This window comes from Symphalangus syndactylus, chromosome 24, assembly GCF_028878055.3.
Source record: "Symphalangus syndactylus isolate Jambi chromosome 24, NHGRI_mSymSyn1-v2.1_pri, whole genome shotgun sequence".
Lineage (NCBI taxonomy): Eukaryota > Metazoa > Chordata > Mammalia > Primates > Hylobatidae > Symphalangus > Symphalangus syndactylus.
In genome coordinates, this window is record NC_072446.2 from 31,484,924 (window position 1) to 31,503,914 (window position 18,991).

The 18,991-nt window shown below is 38.7% G+C and overlaps 1 protein-coding gene across 1 annotated transcript in view; it reads right to left on the minus strand.

Annotated features, from left to right (window-relative positions):
* TOP1 (DNA topoisomerase I) overlaps nt 1–18,991 on the minus strand; it is a 94,002-nt gene that overhangs the window by 60,358 nt on the left and 14,653 nt on the right. The window contains exon 3 of the mRNA XM_055265882.2: nt 3,220–3,322. Coding sequence (XP_055121857.1) covers nt 3,220–3,322 — 103 coding nt within the window. The remainder of the gene's footprint in view (nt 1–3,219; nt 3,323–18,991) is intronic.

Here is an 18,991-nt window from a genome sequence, read left to right on the forward strand (position 1 = left end):
TGGGTAGAAAGGATACCTGGAACAAATCAAGTCTGAGTTGCAACTAAAAGAATGACAGCAAAAGGGCAAGAGAGTATTACAGAACCAACAACAGCATGTTTAAAGGCTTAGTGGCATCAGAAAACATGCTATGTTTAAGGAACTGAAAAGAAGTTCACAAGACTGAATATGGAATGTGAAATAAGGATAAACAGCAAAACAGGTAGCAGAGAAAGACAGCCAAAAACTGTTAAGGAATAACTGTGCATTAGAAAGAGGTGAAAAAGGTGGCCAAAAAGATGGAGAGGCATGGAGGCATTAAAGCCAAAGAAGATGGTTTAAGGAGGGTGGGGTCCAAAGTATGAGCTATTTTGGCACATTTCGTGTGCACTTAAAAAGAATGTATTCTAACATCATGGTAATGGTACAGAAACACTAACAGCATGGTAATGGTACAAAAACAGACACATAGACCAAATGGAACAGAACAGAGAACCCAGAAATAAAACCACACACCGACAGCAATCTAATCTTCAAGAAAGTCAACCAAAATAAGCAGTGGGGAAAAGACTCCCTATTCTATAAATGATGCTAGGATAACTGGCTAGCCATATGCAGAAAACGGAAACTGGACCCCTTCCTTACACCACATACAAAAATCAATTCAAGATGGATTAAATACTTAAATGTAAAACCTAAAACTATAAAAACCCTAAGACGACAACCTAGGCAATACCATTCTGGACATAGGAACGAGCAAAGATTTCATGGCAAAGATGCCAAAAGCAATTGCAGCAAAAGCAAAAATTGACAAATGGGATCTGATTAAACTATCAACAGAGTTAACAGACAACTTACAGAATGGGAGAAAATATTCACTAACTATGCATCTAACAGGTATATATCCAGAATCTATAAGGAACCTAAATGATTCAACAAGCAAAAAACAAGTAACCCCATTAAAAAACAAGCAAAAGACATGAACAGACATTTCTCAAAAGATGACATACAAATGGCCAACAAATGTATGAAAAAATGCTCCACGTCACTAATCATCAGAGAAATGCAAATCAAAACCACAATGAGATATCATCTCACACCAGCCACAATGGCTATTAAAAATCAAAAAACAGCAGATGCTGGCAAGGCTGCAGAAAAAAGGGAACACTTACACACTATTGATGAGAATGTAAATTAGTCCAGCCACTAGGGAAAGCAGTTTGGAGATTTCTCAAAGAACTTAAAAAAACAACTACCTTCTGATCCAGCAATCCCCTTACTCGGTATGGTTATCCAAAAGAAAACAAATCATTTTACTAAAAAGACACATGCACACACATGTTCACTGCAGCACTATTCTCAATAGCGAAGACATGGAATCAACCTAGGTACCCAGCAATGATGGATTGGATAAAGAAAATGTTGTACATATCTACCACGGAATACTATACGGTCATAAAAAAAGAACTGAATCATGTCCTTTGTAGCAACATGGATGCAACTGGAGGCTGTTATCCTGAGCAAATTAAGGCAAGAACAGAATACCAAATACCACATGGTCTCACTTTAAAGCAGGAGCTAAACATCAGGTGCTCATGGACATAAAGATGGCAATAATAGACACTGGAGACTACTAGACCAAGGAGGGCGGTAAGGGGTGAAAAACTAATTGTTGGGTTCTATGCTCAGTACCTGGGTGACGGGATCATTTGTACCCAAACCTCAGCATCACAGCAATATACCCAGGTAACAAAGTTGCCTACTGAATCTAAAATAAAACCTGAAAAAATTAAAAGCAGAAAAGTAGACGAAAAGAAAAGAGAAAATTCTAATACTGTTGGATGGGAAAAACCTATAAATGTCGATTAGATCAAGTTGGTTGATATTGTTCAAGTCTTCCATATCCTTAATTATTTTCTATTTGGACTAAAAATTATTGAGAAAGATAGTAAAATCTCTGACCATAATTATGAATGTTTATTTCTCTTTGCAGCTCTATCAGATTTACTTCATGTATTGTGAGGCTGTGATGTTAGTGGATAAACATTTGTAACTGTTATGTTCTCCTAACAGGTCCCTTTTTATCATTATGCAATAAACTTCTTTATCCTTGGCAATATTCTTTGCTGTACGGTAGATATTAACATAAGCTAGACAACTATAAACTAGAAAAGATGTAGAGTAGATTCAACTACTGAGATTAAATTTACCAGAATAGTGAAAATGGAAACTAGATGATCAAGTGATAAGAGATGAGTGAGAGATAGGGAAAAAAGGCCATAGGCATGATACATGATTCCCAAAGAAATGTTCTCAAGAGAGAAAATTAAATCTGGTTATTTTAATGATTCACAAAAAAGAACAGACTTAGAAAGCAATTCTCACTTTAACTTGTCTACAGACAATAAGACAAGTTAATAAAGAAGTTCTAATAACTCTAGAATGGAGACACTTGTTCTAATGTGTGACAGATCTTTACATTCCCTAACCTAGCTCAGGCCACTATGGGAATGGGAATACCATATGGCTTTCTCACCAGCAACTGTCTTTAAATCAGAATGGAAGTGCAAGTCCTCATTTTCAATAACTAGATTTAACCACTTGCCTCCTACACCAAAAAAAATGGGAGCAAAATGAACAAGAGAAACATCTTCTTGAGGCTTGCATCCCAGAAGGCAGCACTATTGAGTTTCATTCATATTGGTGATTGTAGGCTTTTGTGGGAGCCAAACTCCTCTGATAACATGATGAAAGCTAGGAATAGTCTCTCCAGGAAATCTCATATACTCAACCATTTGCATATAATTTCAGGGACTAACAGACCATGGAAGCCTAAGTTAAGAATTTTTAATGTAAACTCTTTAAAATATAGAAAGAAGAAAAAAAAATCAGGTCTCCAATCCAGTTACCTCTTATCAAGGCAAGCTTGCTACAGACTTGATTAAATGCCATCATGTGTCACAATGAATCCTTACCTATCTAAGTGAACAACTGTATTTTTAATGAGGTATATATTAAAAGAAAATTAAACATACTTGCTTTATACATCTTGATCTGAACAATGGCATCCCATTTAAGGCCTAAATCATGGCCATCCTCATAGCAACTCTAGGATCAAATACAGTTTCTACTTACTTTGCTATCTTTACCCGTAGCTCAAGTTAAGACCTATTCCAGGTAAGCCAAGCAATGGCCAACACACTGCTGAATGATGAGGGACTTGCTTGATTCCACCCTTACCTGTTGCTATGCTTGGACTTTTCCCGGTCCTTCTCCTTGTCCTTTTTGTGTTCTTTGTGCCGGTGTTCTCGATCTTTGTGTTTATCTTTGTGTTTATGAGAATCTGCAACCATAAGAGATGAGTCAGTTAACAGGAGTCATGAGCTATCTTCTGTATGCCTACCTTGACAAGCTGGTCAAGAAGTACAATGACAGGATTCAAATGGCATGGCAGGCATAATAGCACATGCCACTGAAAAAAAAAGCTTTCACAAAGAAGCCCAGACAAAGCGTCCCATTAGCCTGCTTCTACAATCAAGACAAGTTACTAATATGGGGAGGATGAGGAAATGAGAGCCAATTATTCTGTGGAAAGAAGCCACAGTTTGGCATTTTTCTCCCTAGACATAATACTATTAAGCCTGACCTATAAATGATAACAAAGGGATAGTATTGAACACTGACTCTAAAGAGCAGATGTTATAACTTCTGAAAAATCCAAACCTCAAGAGATATGTTTTTAAATGAATGTTAATAAGGTGTAATTTTTAAACAATAAAATACAGTCAGCCCTCCATATCTACCAGTTCAGCACCATAGATTCAACCATTTGCAGACTGAAAATATTCAAGGAAAAATAAAAATAGTAATAACAATACAACCAAAAAAATACAAATCCCCCACAATATAACAACTATTTATATAGTTACACCGTATTAGGTAATCTAAGTAATGTGGTGGTGAGTTAAAGTATATATAACGATTGTGTAGGTTATATGCAAATACTGTGCCATTTTATATACAAAAAACTTAAACATCTGCAAATTTTGGTATACTAGGGGCAGAGGGTGGGGTGGTCCTGGAACCAATCCCCTACAAATATTAAGAAATAACTGTAATAATAAACATTTCAAAGACACCCACAGGTGCAATCCCCACTACAATAAAGGTTTAGAACAAGTCCATCATCTCAGAAAGTTTCCCTTGTGCTCCTTCTCAGTCATTCCCCATCTTCCACCCCTTGCCCAAAGGAAGCACTGATCTGATCATGCTATATATTAGATTTGTCTAGATTTCTAGATTTCATGTAAATAACATCATATAGGATTTATTCTTTTTGTGTCTGATGTCTTTCTCTCAGCATAACATTTGTGACATTCATCCATGTTGTCGGATATATCAGGTGTTGGTTCCATTTTATTGCTGAGTGGTGTTACATTGTATGGATATATTGTAACTTACCCATTCACCTGCTGGACAATTTAGTTGTTTCCAGGCATTGGTTATTATTTATCTGCTACAAACATTCATATACAAATATTTCTATAGACATGTTTTCATTTCTCTTGGGTACATACTTAGGAGAAAAGTTACTGGGTAATATAAAAAATGTATGTGTAACTTTAGAGGAAATTGCCAAATTGTACCATTGTATATATCCATCAAAAATTCATTAGCGTTCCAATTGCTACAAATTTTCACCAATATCTGCTATCAGTCTTTAATTTTAGCCATTCTAGCAGGTGTGGAGTGGTATCTCACTGTGGTTTCAATTCACATGTCTGATGATTAAATTATGTTTAATGACAAGCATCTTTTCGTGTGCTTGTTGGCCTCTCATATACCTTCTTTGGTGAAGTATCTGCCCACATCTTTCTTGGTCTTCTTATTAGCTAGTTGTAAGAGCTCTTTATACATTCTGGATTACCAATTTTTGTTAGCTATATGAACTGTGAATATTTTCTCCCCATCATTTTCTTGTTTTTATTTCTTAATGGTGTCTTTCAAAGAGCAAAAGTTTTAAATTTTGATCAAGTCCACTTCATCAATTTTCTCTTTTAGGGTCTGTATGTTTTGTGCCCCAAGATATCTTTGCCTACTCAAGGGCTACACAGATTTTATCTCTCTCTCTTTTGCAGGGAAAGGCAGGGAAAGAGTCTCATTTTCTTGCCCCAAGATATCTTTGCCTACTCAAGGGCCACACAGATTTTCTCTCTCTCTCTTTTTAGGGGGAAAGGCAGGGAAAGAGTCTCATTTTCTTATATCACGATGTTACACAGGCTCCTCTCGAACTCCTGGGCTCAAGCAATCCTCCTGCCACAGCCTTTGGAATGGCTGGGATTACAAGGGCATATCACCACCTTATTTATTTATTTATTTATTTTCTAGCAGTTTTGCAGAGTTAAGGGCCAGTGTTCATTTCTTCCTAATCAATAAAGACGTCAAGTTGCTCTAACACCATTTTTTTTTAACTTTTAAGTTCAGGGGTATATGTGCAGGTTTGTTATATAGGTAAACTTGTGTCATGGAGGTCTGTTGTACAGATTATTTCATCACCCAGGAATTAAGCCTCGTACCCACTAATTATGTTTCCTGATTCTCTCCCTCCTCTCACCCTCCATCCTCCAAAAGGCCCCTGTATCTGCTGTTCCCCTATATGTGTCTATGTGTTCTCATCATTTAGCTCCCACTTATAAGTGAGAACATGCAACATTTGGTTTTCGGTTCCTCTGTTACGTTTGCTAAGGGTAATGGCCTCTAGTTCCATCCATGTTCCTGCAAAGGACACAATCTCGTTCTTATGGCTGCACAGTATTCCGTGGTGTACATGTGCCACATTCCTTTTTTATCCAGTCTACCATTAATGAACATTGAGGTTGATTCCATGTCTTTGCTACCGTGAATAGTCTAGCATTATTTTTTAAAAGATGGCCCTTTCCCCATTAAATTGTCTCGGCCTTTTCGAGTGGTCATATAATTATAGGTCTATTTCCGGACCCTCTATTCTAACCTTACACAAATACACACTATCTTGACTATAAGATTGTTTGGTACTCTGCTTTTCAAGAGGTATAGCCTAATCCCCCTCCCCTTGAGTGTGGGCTGGACACTGTGACTCACTCCTAACAAACAGGATGAAGTGGAATTGTGAGGGGGCAACTTCCGACACTAGGCCATAACAGGTATTAGATCTTCCTTCCTACTCTCTCCTTGCTCTGGGGGAGGCCAGTGACACACTGTCATGTACTCACTCAGAAGCCCTCTGGAAAGGCCCATGTAGTAAGAAACTGAAGCTTCCTGCCAATTAGCCATGTGAATGAGCCATCTTGGAAGTGGACCTTCTAGCCTAAATTAAGTTTTCAAATGACTGCAGCCCTGGCTGACATACTGACTGCAATCTACAGATGGTAAGCCAAAGCCACCCAGACAAACTATGTCTGGATCCCTGACTCACAGGAACTACATGAGAAAATAAGTTTTAAGCTATTATATTTTAAGGCAACATGTTTTATAGCATCAATCAATAATGTATAAGCAATGTGTCTTCATCCCATGACTGGCTCACAGCAAAAGAAGCCACATGTGTCATAATCTGCTGAGCATCTATTCTGTGCCAGGCCCTGGGAAAACAGAAATCTGCATGACTGTTGTACTAACTGTAAGAAATTCCCATCCTAAAGTGATGGGAAAAAATAGTATCATATGGTGTCAGAAGTAGGATTTGAACTCAGTCGTCCATGCAGCATACAGAACCCTTCAGCTTCTTCTAAAAACCTCGAGTCTATAATTTTAAAATGCTAAGTTGATTCACACAAGGTTAGTGGCCCCGGTTTACTTGACAGCAATATCCCATTACTTCTGCCTCAAACCAAACACTTATGGCTAAAATAATAATAATGACAATACATGTAATAGCACTACAATCTGGAATAAAGCATGTGTCACTTAATTTTGTTTGCAGCCCAGATTCAATAAACAAGCCTCAGAACATCAAGATCTGCTAATACAGCCCTAGGGTATGGCAAGGACATCACATTAAAAAAAAAACTACTCTGTATAATTCAACAAACGCATAAATATATATGAAGAAGACTGGAATATAGACATCAAAATATTAAAAGCAGTTATCTTAGGGTAGTCAATTTATGGGTAACGAGTTTTTGTGCATATACTTCATCTTGTTTTCTAGTTTTCCCCATAATAAATTACTTTTATAGTAAAAAATGGACCAAGCTTTAAAAATTTATTTTGACAAATACTAGTGTACATAGGAAAATTTGCTTAAATCACTAAAAAGCTCTCAATTTAAAAAGGAAATTAAGTAAAGGATAAATTGAAAGTAATTCCAGGCAGGTTTCAGATAACGGTCTGCCAATAACATTTTTTTTTTTTTTTTAATTTTTTTGGAGACAGAGTCTCACTCTGTCACCCAGGCTGGAGTGCAGTGGTGTGATCTCAGCTCACTGCAACCTCAGACTCCCGGGTTCAAGCAATTCTCCTGCCTCAGCCTCCCGAGTAGCTGAGACTACAGGTGCACGCCGCCACGCCCGGCTAATTTTTTGTATTTTAGTAGAGACGGGGTTTCACCGTGTTGCCCAGGCTTGGTCTCAAACTCCTGAGCTCAGGCAATCTGTCTGCCTCAGCCTCCCAAAGTTCGGTGCTGGGATCACAGGCGTGAGCCACTGCGCCCGGCCACATTTTTTTTTTAATGCACAAAATTTCAAAATTGATTTTAAGCCAGGTCCCCAAGTTTTTTAAAGCAACTGCTGTCTAAAAACGCAAATCAAAAATGTCTGGTGAGAAACTCGGGGCTGTGGCTCATTAATCTCATTGACACAAATAAGACCTAGGTCAAAGATCTGAACCCCAAGTATTCCTATTTTAAAGGAATGGCTGAGCACAGTGGCTCATGTTTGCAATCCCAACACTTTGGGAGGCCAAGGTGGGAGGCTTACTTGAGGCCAGGAGTTTGAGACCAGCCTGGGCAACATAGCAAGACGTCGTCTCTACAAAAACTTTTTAAAAAATTAGTTGGGCATCTTGGTGCACCTATAATATTGGCTGCTCCGAGGGTGAGGTGGGAAGACTGCTTGGGCACAGGAGTTCAAGGATGGAGCTGTGATTACACCACTGCACTCCACTTGGGCTACAGAGCAAGACCCTCTCTCTAAAATACAAATAAAAGTTATTACATGTGCTATGTGTGCTGTGAAAGGTGTGTCAAAAAGTGTATTACATGGCAACTTCTTCAAATATCTTAATGACTATTATATTGTACTATATAAATTTACTTAGTAAATTTGTAATTTCTGAGTAAATATAAACTTACACTACTGCTGAGAAATGATAAGGAGGCAAATTGAGGTCAGTACAAAATAACTAACCACTAAAAGAATGGGATGCCTTCTGAACACCAAAAGCATTTAAACAAACTAAATAACCAACTGAAAGGGAAACTGTAGAGATAATCTGCAGTAGGTAAACTAACAGATTAAAGAATCTCTAAAGATGAATACTGAAGTACTTCCATGTAAGTGATGCCTGGAATTTGCTTATAATACTCTCTGGTGCCGGGGAGCGGGCGGGGGGCGGGGACGACCAAGAGATATGGGGATAGACAAAATTCGACTGGCAAAGGGTTGATAATTATTGAAGCTGAGTGACAGACACATGATGGGAGTTCATTATATTTCTCTATGTGTATGCTTGAAACTTTTCATAAGAAAAAGTTAAACACTATCTTTAAGCTTCTTCCTTTCCAACCCTTCATTTTTGTGTTATTATATGAGGGCATGGCAAGAAGACTGCCCTAGTTCCAAGAGAGGGTTTGTGTTAAGGAATAGTAAGAGATAAAAGTAAAAGCAAAATAACCAGCTAGAGGTTTCTGAAGCAATCTACAAAAAAAGTGATAGCAAAGCAACTGAGAAGGAAGGAAAAAATGTAAAAGCACATTTGGGAAAATGGAGGTAGAACCCAGTTCCAGGAACTCACCATGTGTAATAAATGCAGTGTAATAAAGAATCAGAGAAAGTCTTTATGTCCAGGTGACTGGGGGAACAAGGGGCCTTGGCAAAAACAAGAAACTTGTGCAGAATAAAGATGGCAAAAAAGACTGAAGAAATGATGGACCGGCCTGAGCCATATTGTATCTAAAGTAACAGTGGGACATCTGACTAAAGATGTTGGTCAGAAGAGATGCCAGTAAGTAAAAAAGTAAAGCCAATAAGGGCATACAGATCTACATCCCTCGTGGTGAAAATACATGTTTGGAGAGAACATACTGTGGCCTTGAAGATTACTTTCAGCACATACCTTTTCCCCTTAACTGGGATTCATCTACTAGTGTTATTTAAAATGTTTTAGAGGAAGGACCCTGACATTTCAAGCACCTGTTAAATGCAAAAAGAAATGTGTTGAACTTAACTGACAGCTATGAAAGATGCAAACCAGTGCATATTAAATCATCAGAAAACCTAATTCATTGTGAATTTAGGCCAACTAATGCTTTCTAGTAACAAATATTGTAATTCCTAGTGAAAATTCTAGATGAAGACATGGGAGGAAGCCCCCTGAAATAAAGCAATCTTGATAAAACAGAAGACTTATAGCAACTAACTCCTTTCACCGTAATTTAACTGGAGTTACTCCCTAAGGACAGATAAGTTAAACAGACAGAACAGGAATCAACATCTTTTGCTATTGTTACCTAACATATTCCCTGGGGTTTAAAAAGCTTTTTAAGTAAAGAAGCTTCCAACAGACAAAAGGAAAGTGTCTCTGTCTTTTCCTACTGTAGGAATAGGTGTTAGGTAGCATTACACAGGAGTTGAGGGTTAATGTGTAAAAAAAAAAAGAAAAATAAAAAAAAAGAAATCCTTTTCCTACTGTTTCAGAAATATATTCTGAAGACTAATTCAATTTAAAACCAAATATATTCAAGTCCAAAGCATCCTGCTAAAGACTCACCAGACAAGGACTCTGCCCTCAAGGAGTTTAAAATCCATTAAGGTAATTAAGATATAATCTCAAGTAGCTGGCTGCCCAAGGCACACAAGAGAAAAGGGCACTAATACGGGTGCCAGCACCATGCTAGGGTGCTTTCAAACACTATCTCAACTCAAGTTTCTTACCACTCTCACGATAGAGAAATAGTCCCAGTTCACAAAAGATAATAATGGGTATCTAGGTATCTGTATTAGTCCATTCTCACGCTGCTAATAAAGACATACCCAAGACTGGGTAATTTATAAAGAGGTTTAATCGACTCACAGTTCCGCAGAGCTGGGAAGGCCTCAGGAAACTTACAATCATGCTGGAAGGGGAAGCAAACACGTCCTTCTTCAAATGGTGGGAGCAAGGAGAAATGTGAAGCAAAGTGGGGTGGGCGGGGGGGCGGGGTGGGGAAGCCCCTTATAAAACCATCGGACCTCATGAGAACTCACTATCACAAGAACAGCATGGAGGTAACTGCCCGGGTGATTCAATTACCTCCCACCGGGTCCCTCCCACAACACATGAGGATTACGGGAGCTACAATTCAACATGAGATTTGGGTGGGGACACAGCCAAACCATATCAGTATCCTTTAATAATTGTATATTTTGTGCAAGGCAGTATTACATATATCACCTCTAATTTCCACAACTCTGGGTGGTAACAATTTCCTCAAATCTAAGATATTTTTTGCCTCATTTTACCATCTCTGAAAATAAGGTGCATCTAGTTGGTATAACCCCATGAAGGAAGAATTTGGCAAAATCAAACTCACACTCTCCCTCTTTAAACCCAGCAATCCCATGCCTAACCATTTGGCCTGAAAAAACACTCCAAGGTGTATCTAGAGAAATAAGTGGATGATGACAAAGTTAAGAGGCAGTATTTTTAATAAGTGACAGGGAAACAAAGGAGGCAGCATGTAGAATGGCAGATCAATGGAATAGCAAAAGGGTTAAGAAAAAATGTTTTAGGAAACATTTGAAACTCAAAATTTCAAATGTCAATTAACATTGAAGTAACAGTTTCTATTGCATCATGATGCTCCCGTATTTAGAAACTATACGAACTCTTTATAAAGGTAATAGACATTTTCCAAATGAAGCATGTGGGTACCATTACTTCCACATCTCTTACATGCTAGCAAGATTTTCTATTTTTCTGCCCTGCTGCTATTTTTCAGTAAGCGCAGTAAGGCAGTAAGATTGCTTAATTTATGGGCACTTGGGGGGAAAAAAGTCTAAGAGTAAAAATACTGAATCTAGGTTAACTGCCTCCTTGTTTCAAAGTGAAGAGTAATATAATGAGATAAAACAGCCTGGTTCCACCAGTGAACAAGATGAAATAAAGACCCTGGATCCAAGAGTGACAGTTAGGAGTTAACATAGGCTTCCTGGAGGATGCAGTTTGAGCCAAGTCTTACTGAAAGCTAAGAGGGAGTTGGCAAGACAAAGGAAGGTGAAAGGGCATTCTTGGTGGATGTGCTACACTGCAGCAAGAAGTGAGCCGCGACAGCCAGCTATTACTATCATTGCTGAAAAATTCATCCTCTCCTGAATGAGCAAAATTAAGTGAGACATGCTTCTCCCAGCTAGGAAATGGGAGAGTTGACTGTTTTCAGGAGCATATTAAAAAATAAAATCCCAGAGTTATGTTTATCTCCCTAAAGTCATGTGTGCAAGGCAGTTTTTTTTGTTGATTGTTTGTTTAGACAGAGTCTCACTCTATTGTCCAGGGTGGAGTGCAGTGGTGCAATCTCAGCTCACTGCAACCTTCGCCTCCCAGGTTCAAGCGATTCTCCTGCCTCAGGCTCCCGAGTAGCTGGGATTACAGATGCATACCACCATGTCCAGCTAATTTTTGTATTTTTGTAGAGATAGGCTTTCACCATGTTTACCAGGCTGGTCTCGAACTCCTGACCTCAAGTGATCCACCCGCCTTGGGCTCCCAAAGTGCTGGGATTACAGGAGTGAGCCACCATGCCTGGTCCTTTTTTTCTTTCTTTTTTAAAAAAGTTATAGATATACTCCCACTTCTTGTAACTCTAGAGTCCTAGTTCTCTGCTTAGATAGAAAGGAAACAAAATATACAGGAATAAGAAACTCAGTATCAAATGAATCCAACAAAATTTGATCCAACTGTTAAAAAATTCCTGAAAGCTGGCCTAAACCCGAAATGACAATGAAGCTGCAGATATGGAAACCAAGTACAAGGTTAACCCTAAGTGGCCAAATCAATGTTACATCAGGCATATATAATTTAAAAGTTCATTCTCCATAGGGAAAACAGACAAATACACAAATTACATGAGGGAAAGAAATAACCAAGTCTGTAAAATACTTTGTTAAACATGTTCAAACATGATGAGCACAAAAGACCATGACCAAACCCTAATGTGATAAGAGGCACTGCAGAGCAGCACAGAGGTCCCCTTTAGGGACCTCTGAAGGAAGCTGGAGAAAGCAGACTCGTTCAACAGTGAAAAATATCTTATTCAAAATCCTTTGTTCTATCACTCAGTGTATGACCTTGGGTAAAAGTCACTTAACTACTAGATCTATGAGAAGGTAGCATAAATCAGTGGTAAAGAGCTTCAAATCTCTGTCCGTCAGGTACTAGATACCTATGACCTTAGTAAATTTGCTTATCTTACAGATGAAGAAACTTGGGCTCAGAAAATTTCAGTGATTTTAAAGAATTTTATTTTGAAAGTCAATCAATATTTGTGTATAGTTGTAAGAGAAATCCTGGCTAATCTCCAAGAAATTATAAACATGTTAACTGTCAATGCGGTACAACCATTCCTAAACCTTCTCCTTGATTAATTTACATAGAACTGAAGTCAGCCTACTCAATCATTTCATACAACTTAGCTCAGGTTGCATATGTGCATTTGAGGCAGCAACCATACCCATTTACAATGCCCACCGAGCCAACAACTGAGAAATGCTGTCTGATTTTCCTTCCTATACTGAGATCCAGGAAAGAAAAGTACTTATGAAAAAGGAAGTAAACTTTGGCCTACTCTAACAACCCTGGTACTTGGAAGCCTAAAGAACTTAGAGGTTTTAAAGAAGGCACTGTTAATGCCATAGCATTCCCCATGCAGAAGCACATGTGCCTGTTTAGCTGTGGTCAGTAGGTGGCTAACAGTGTTGCCAATCTTATTCTACCTGGCTTCTCTAAACTCAATCCAAGCAAAAACATTTACTCTTTCTTAAGGGAGAAAAGGTAAGTCATCAGCACAGAATACTGATTGTTTTATCAACTATTCCATGATCTTAAAGCTTTTAGCATAATCAGATCAGGGCAGGAAAGAAGAGTCCTTTGCTGCCTTACAAGCAAAGGCAGAGAGCTTTCCAATATAAAGGAGACTCTTTGCCATGTTTTGAGCCAGTCCCCTTTACACTGCCTTTTGATGATAGATTTGAGACTTAGGGCAGCTGTATAATATGATAGGCTCCTCCTTCAAAGATAATCATCAAGTCAAGTGTATGGGGAATGGAGATGAGGCATAGTTACACAATCAAAAACTACCTTCTCCAAAAAGACACTCACAATATAACTTCTGTCAAAGACAATCTCTGCTCTTCTCTGACATACAAATATACAACTAGCGCATAAGGAAAGTGAACACTAGAACCATTTGAGTGAACACAATGGGTGAATAAATTATTTAAAGAAAATATTTATCACCTAATTATTAAAACTCTTGTACTGGGATAAACCCTTACATCTTCTACTTCCTCCCTGACTTTCAAACCCATATCACATCCCCAAAACCAGGAGTTTTAACAAAATCAACATTCTCTTTAACACTCTATACCCAGTATATTCTAATACTTTTTAAAGAAGACTGCTTCTGTCTAGGACAGATAACAAGCTGGTCTTGAGTGATAAAAGACTGGCATCCGGGAGTGCAGTAAATATCAGGGGTGTGTGAATCTCCCAGGAACTTAATGCAAAACGAAAGGCAGTGAAAAAGCCTGAAAACTTGTCATCATTAAAAGGGGAATGGTTGAGGAGTAAAAACAAGTATCCCCCAACTGTTAGGGGAGAGGAAAGGGCATATTTCTTTTTACTCCTCAAATTCAGACTATACCAATGTTGGTCCAGTTTCAATCCAGGACACCCTGTCTGTGAGCCATCTTAATGGTGGCTGGTTTCAATTAGTAGCCTACAGAAGAGTCCTTATCACTACTTTACAGCAATTCTGAAGGAGAACATTTCCAAAATTCCAGGGCATAGTTAACAGCCTTTCAAAGTAAGCAGGACAGAGACTGTTTCTGGCTAAAGGCCCAAAGAGCTCTGGAATTCAAAAGGAAAGAAAACTGCTGGGAGGATTCAGCTCTAAAGAAACCCTTAAAAAACTGAAGAATGAGGGCTGACAGCAATGGCTCACGCCTGTAATCCCAGCACTTTGGGAGGCCAAGGCTCGTGGATCACCTGAGTTCAGGAGTTCAAGACCAGCCTGACCAACACGGTGAAATCTCATCTCTACTAAAAAATACAAAAATTAGCCGGGTATGGTGATGCACACCTGTAATCCCAGCTACTTGGGAGACTGAGGCAGGACTATCACTTGAACCCGGAGGCGGGGTTGCAGTGAGCCAAGATCATGCCACTGCACTCCAGCCTAAGCAACAAGAGTGAAACTCTGCCTCAACATAAAACAAAACAAAACTAAACAATGAGAGAAGAGACTCGTAACATTTCCAATTTTTAAAGTCCACATGACCATTTATTCTCCCTAAATGTGTACTACATATAAACAAGAATTTTTGTCATGGACTTGCTCATCATTGAAACTATGGGGTTCCCCTGTTAGGGACCTGGTACTTGAAAGCTAACAAAACAAACAAACAAAAAAAACATCTCCAGCTAAGAAGATGGCAGACAAGTATAAATAGTTCTTCTGTCCTTAAGGAAGTTGGGGTTCACAATATTCATTCAAGTATTTACTGGGTGCCACTTCAGTGTTGAAATACAACTCAGCCCCAAAACTGAGTCCTTGCCCTCATCAAGTTTCATAATAAGCATAATACCCACCTGACCCCATCCCAACAGTGGCAGCTGTTGACTGAGTAACTTTGAAAAGGGAGGGGAAAAAGGGTCCCCCTAACTGCCCAAGTTTCAATGGACTTGCCTCCATGAAGTTCCAGAATCAGCCTCTAATGTTACAGTTGGAGAAGACCCTCCTAAGAAATTACGAAGATCAAGTTCAAGACAGGGTCAAACTGAATTAAATGAAAGTTGCCAATTATTTTGCAAAGTGTGGTCTTTCTCTTCAATATTCAAAACTTGGGGAAATACCATCGGAAACCTAGAAGTGCATTGCATTAAAAGACTCAGAGTTGCTCAAAGACCCAATTTTGTTACCGTCTCTGCAACACAACTTCAAATTTCTAAAACCTGTCACTACAATTTCCAAAGTGCCCATGTGTTCAGAAGAAATGCCACAAACTGACTTAAAAACACTTCAAGAATTAGGTTCTTAAACATCAGCAGCTGTGTGAGATTAGTGGTCAGCTATTATCCTTAAAGGCTTTGCCATGGAGAAGACACACAAGAAGGAGCCTATTGGTCTACTTTATGCCTCAAACTGACACACACAAAAAAGGGTTAAATGGTCAGAGAATGTTTTCTCTTCCAGGCCACTTCCGCATTTAAATTTCTTTTATGGCTTTACAACACCACAATTACCTTTATCTGTCTCTCCACAACCCCTTCCTGTCTTATTTTACAACCTTCTGTCCTTACCTTAATCTGTCTCTCCACAACCCCTGCCTGTCTTATTTTACAACCTTCTCTCCCATCCCACTCCTTCCATTATGCTCCTTAAATTCAAGTTCATCTTCTTGCCTTCCTTGGTTCTAATTAATTACATTTAAAAATCAAAAAAATAATTCAGACTTCAGTGATAGGACTGACAAACTATCTTTCAGAGAAGTACGTTACTTGATCTACAAGGTCTTCTGATCTGGAGATTCTAGGCGCAATTAGAGCCAGAACAGACTGTTCATTGTTTTATTATTATGCCAAAAACTAAATGACAGATTTAAAAGTCAATTTCACTTTCTAATAGTAAGAAGACATGCTTAGAGCAACTCCTTTAATGCAACATCCTGGTGGGGTTTTAGATAACTTATTTCTCAGCTTTAGGTCTCAGTTTTCTGATCTATAAAATGACCTTTATTGACCCCTTACATCTGGTCACATGAATTCTATGAATTTTAAAAATTGTCTTGGTCCATGTGGATTTAGGTAAAAAGAAAATTTTAAATGCTTGAGTGCAGTGGTTCTCAAATATTCCTGTGTATGAGCCCCGGTACTTGGAATCATCCTCAGATATTTTAACACAAGCTCTTCAGGTAACTATAATCTACTGTCCAGAACCATATTTTGAAGAAACCCTGCATTATTATTTCTTATTCCTGAGTCTTCTGAGCAATATTAATACCAAACACGAGCCACCTACAAAAATTGATGTGCTGCTGATTTTATTTTCAGTTTCTATTCCAATTGGGTCTCTCTGTTCCTTTAAAAGGCAGGCATGTGCTGAATCAGCCTCTGGGGAATTTTTTTTTTTTTTTTTTTTTTAATTTATAGCCTAGACTACTGAGTCTCTACAATTGAGGAAGAGGTTGTTCTCACCTGCTACTCTTCCAACCCCTATTTGAGAGGAAGAAGGAAAAGCTACTTAAGGGGTGGCACAGCTACTCTAACTTAGATAATAAGGAGGGAGTTAGTCAGGCTCTTTAAAATAGAAGTTTCCTTTGTTGTCTGGACACTAATGGGTGGAGTCATGCTTAGAGAGAGACAGGTAACTGAGTCCTGCCAGTGGGGCTCAGATGCCTCGGGGAGCTAGAGGCTACGTACCAAGAGTCCTGGCGAGCTTCCTGTGATACACACAAGCACATTCAATCAGGTCAGCAAACTTTCTGTGAAGGGCCAGGTACTAAATAGTTTACGCCTTGTAGCCCATTCAAGTTCCACTGCAAGTATTCAATTCTGCCACAGTAGCACAAAAACAACCATAGATTACATGTAAATGAACAAGCATGGCCACATTCTAGTGAACTTTATTTACGGACACCGGAATTTGTATTTCACATGATTTTCCTGTGTCATGAAGTAATACTCTCCTTTCAATTTTTTTCCTCCAACTACATTCTGAGAAATGTGTCATTAGGCAATTTGGTCATGCAAACATCATAGTGTGCTTACACAAACCTAGGTGGTATAGCCTACTACCACCTAGGCTACATGGTATAGCCTGTTGCTCCTAGGCTACAAACCTGTACAGCATATTACAGTACTGTAGGAAACTGTAACACAGTGTTAAGTATTCGTGTTTCTGAACGTATCTACAACACAGAAAAGGGGCAGTAAAAATACCACCTTCTATCTTATGGGACCATCATTATATAAGTGGTCTATTGTTGACAGAAATCTTGTTATGTGGCACATGCCTAACTTTAAAAATACAAAAACCATTCTTAGTTCGTGGGCCACACAAAAGCAGGTGTAGTTTGCAGAACACTGCGCTAGTATTAACTAGAAAGTATCCACAATGTCTCCTGTAGAAAGGTGTCTTACTCAAGCTCAGGGTCTAAATGAAGAATATCCTCCCTGACTTACCTACAACTCCTGTCTAACACACCTCAGCTTTCTGCTAACTTGTTCTCGTCTCTCTTCTCTCCCTGCACACAGCCCAAGAATGGCCAACCAACTTGACTTGAAAGTGGTTAAAATCTACCTCCACTCTGCAAAACTAAGTGAGTCACATGAGAACTCTGAAGAGAGGCCAATGACTGGCCCATTGCTAATTCTGCTTCTTATGCAGCAAGCTGGTTAAATTTGTTATTTATCCCCCTTGAAGTGGGAACAACATCATACTTGTTCACAAAATGCTAACCACCTCTGATGAAATTCCTTAGTAAATAAGCAGACTTCAGGAACCCTTATAAAATAAGGTTTCTAGTTAATCCTTAGTTAACAAAAAGATCCTTTTTCTTGAATACTCAAATAGGTTTTACTAATTTCTGGAATAACTGGGTCCAAGCACAAGCTGAACTGCTAAAAAATAAACTATCCAGGGAGATTTGCTGCAAAGGCAAGGAAGCTTCCCTTAATAGGGAAAGAATTACATTAAAGTGCAGCAGAGCCTGCATTTAGTCTGTTAAGGACACATCATAAGTGAAGAGATGGGAGCCCCCAGTCTGATGGGTAATTCCACTACAGCCCAGAATTCTCAGGAGGCAACTAAGTCACCCCAGGTCCCCCTTTACCTTGTTTTGTATCACAATTAAGAACTCAGGCTGTGGCATGAGGTAGGCCTAGATTAGCCTCGCTGCTCTGTGGCTTAGTTATAACTATATAGCCTTGAGCTAGTTACTTTACTTAAACCATGAGCTTCAATTTCTTCAAACGTAAACTGGCCCAGTTAACATTACTGGAAATAGTAATGTTAACTACCTCAGGTTTGATCAATGAAAGCTCAGAATTCTTAAGACGCTGCCTAGGGCATTAAAAATGTTCAAATATCAGCTATTTATTTCATTCCTATTCATTTTCTCCTATTCATTTTCTCCTTGCATCCCCCAAAAACTGATCACAACTTGAAGCTAAACCTGGAGGAATCTGGATCTATTCCCAGTCCTTAAGCAATTTATTCAAGTTGTTATCTAAGACCTTACATGACAGTGGTCCTCATAGTGGTCAAAGCTACAATCCGATTTTGTTCCATCAGACTAATATATGTCTAGCTAATTGTGAGCCAGATTACTTATAAGATGCAGCCTACACTGGTCATGAGCATGCAAGTGAGAAGATAACCCCAGATGGCATACAGAAGCTGAGTTCTGATCTGCTTTTACTATAAGCAACACCTTGCATGAGTTAGCCTCTTGGATGCTATTTGGTAGTCTACAATCTTTGATTCTCTACCACTTATAGTAGGATATTGACTTATTACTGATAACAATTTAACAAATAGAAATAAATTACCTTCTTGTTA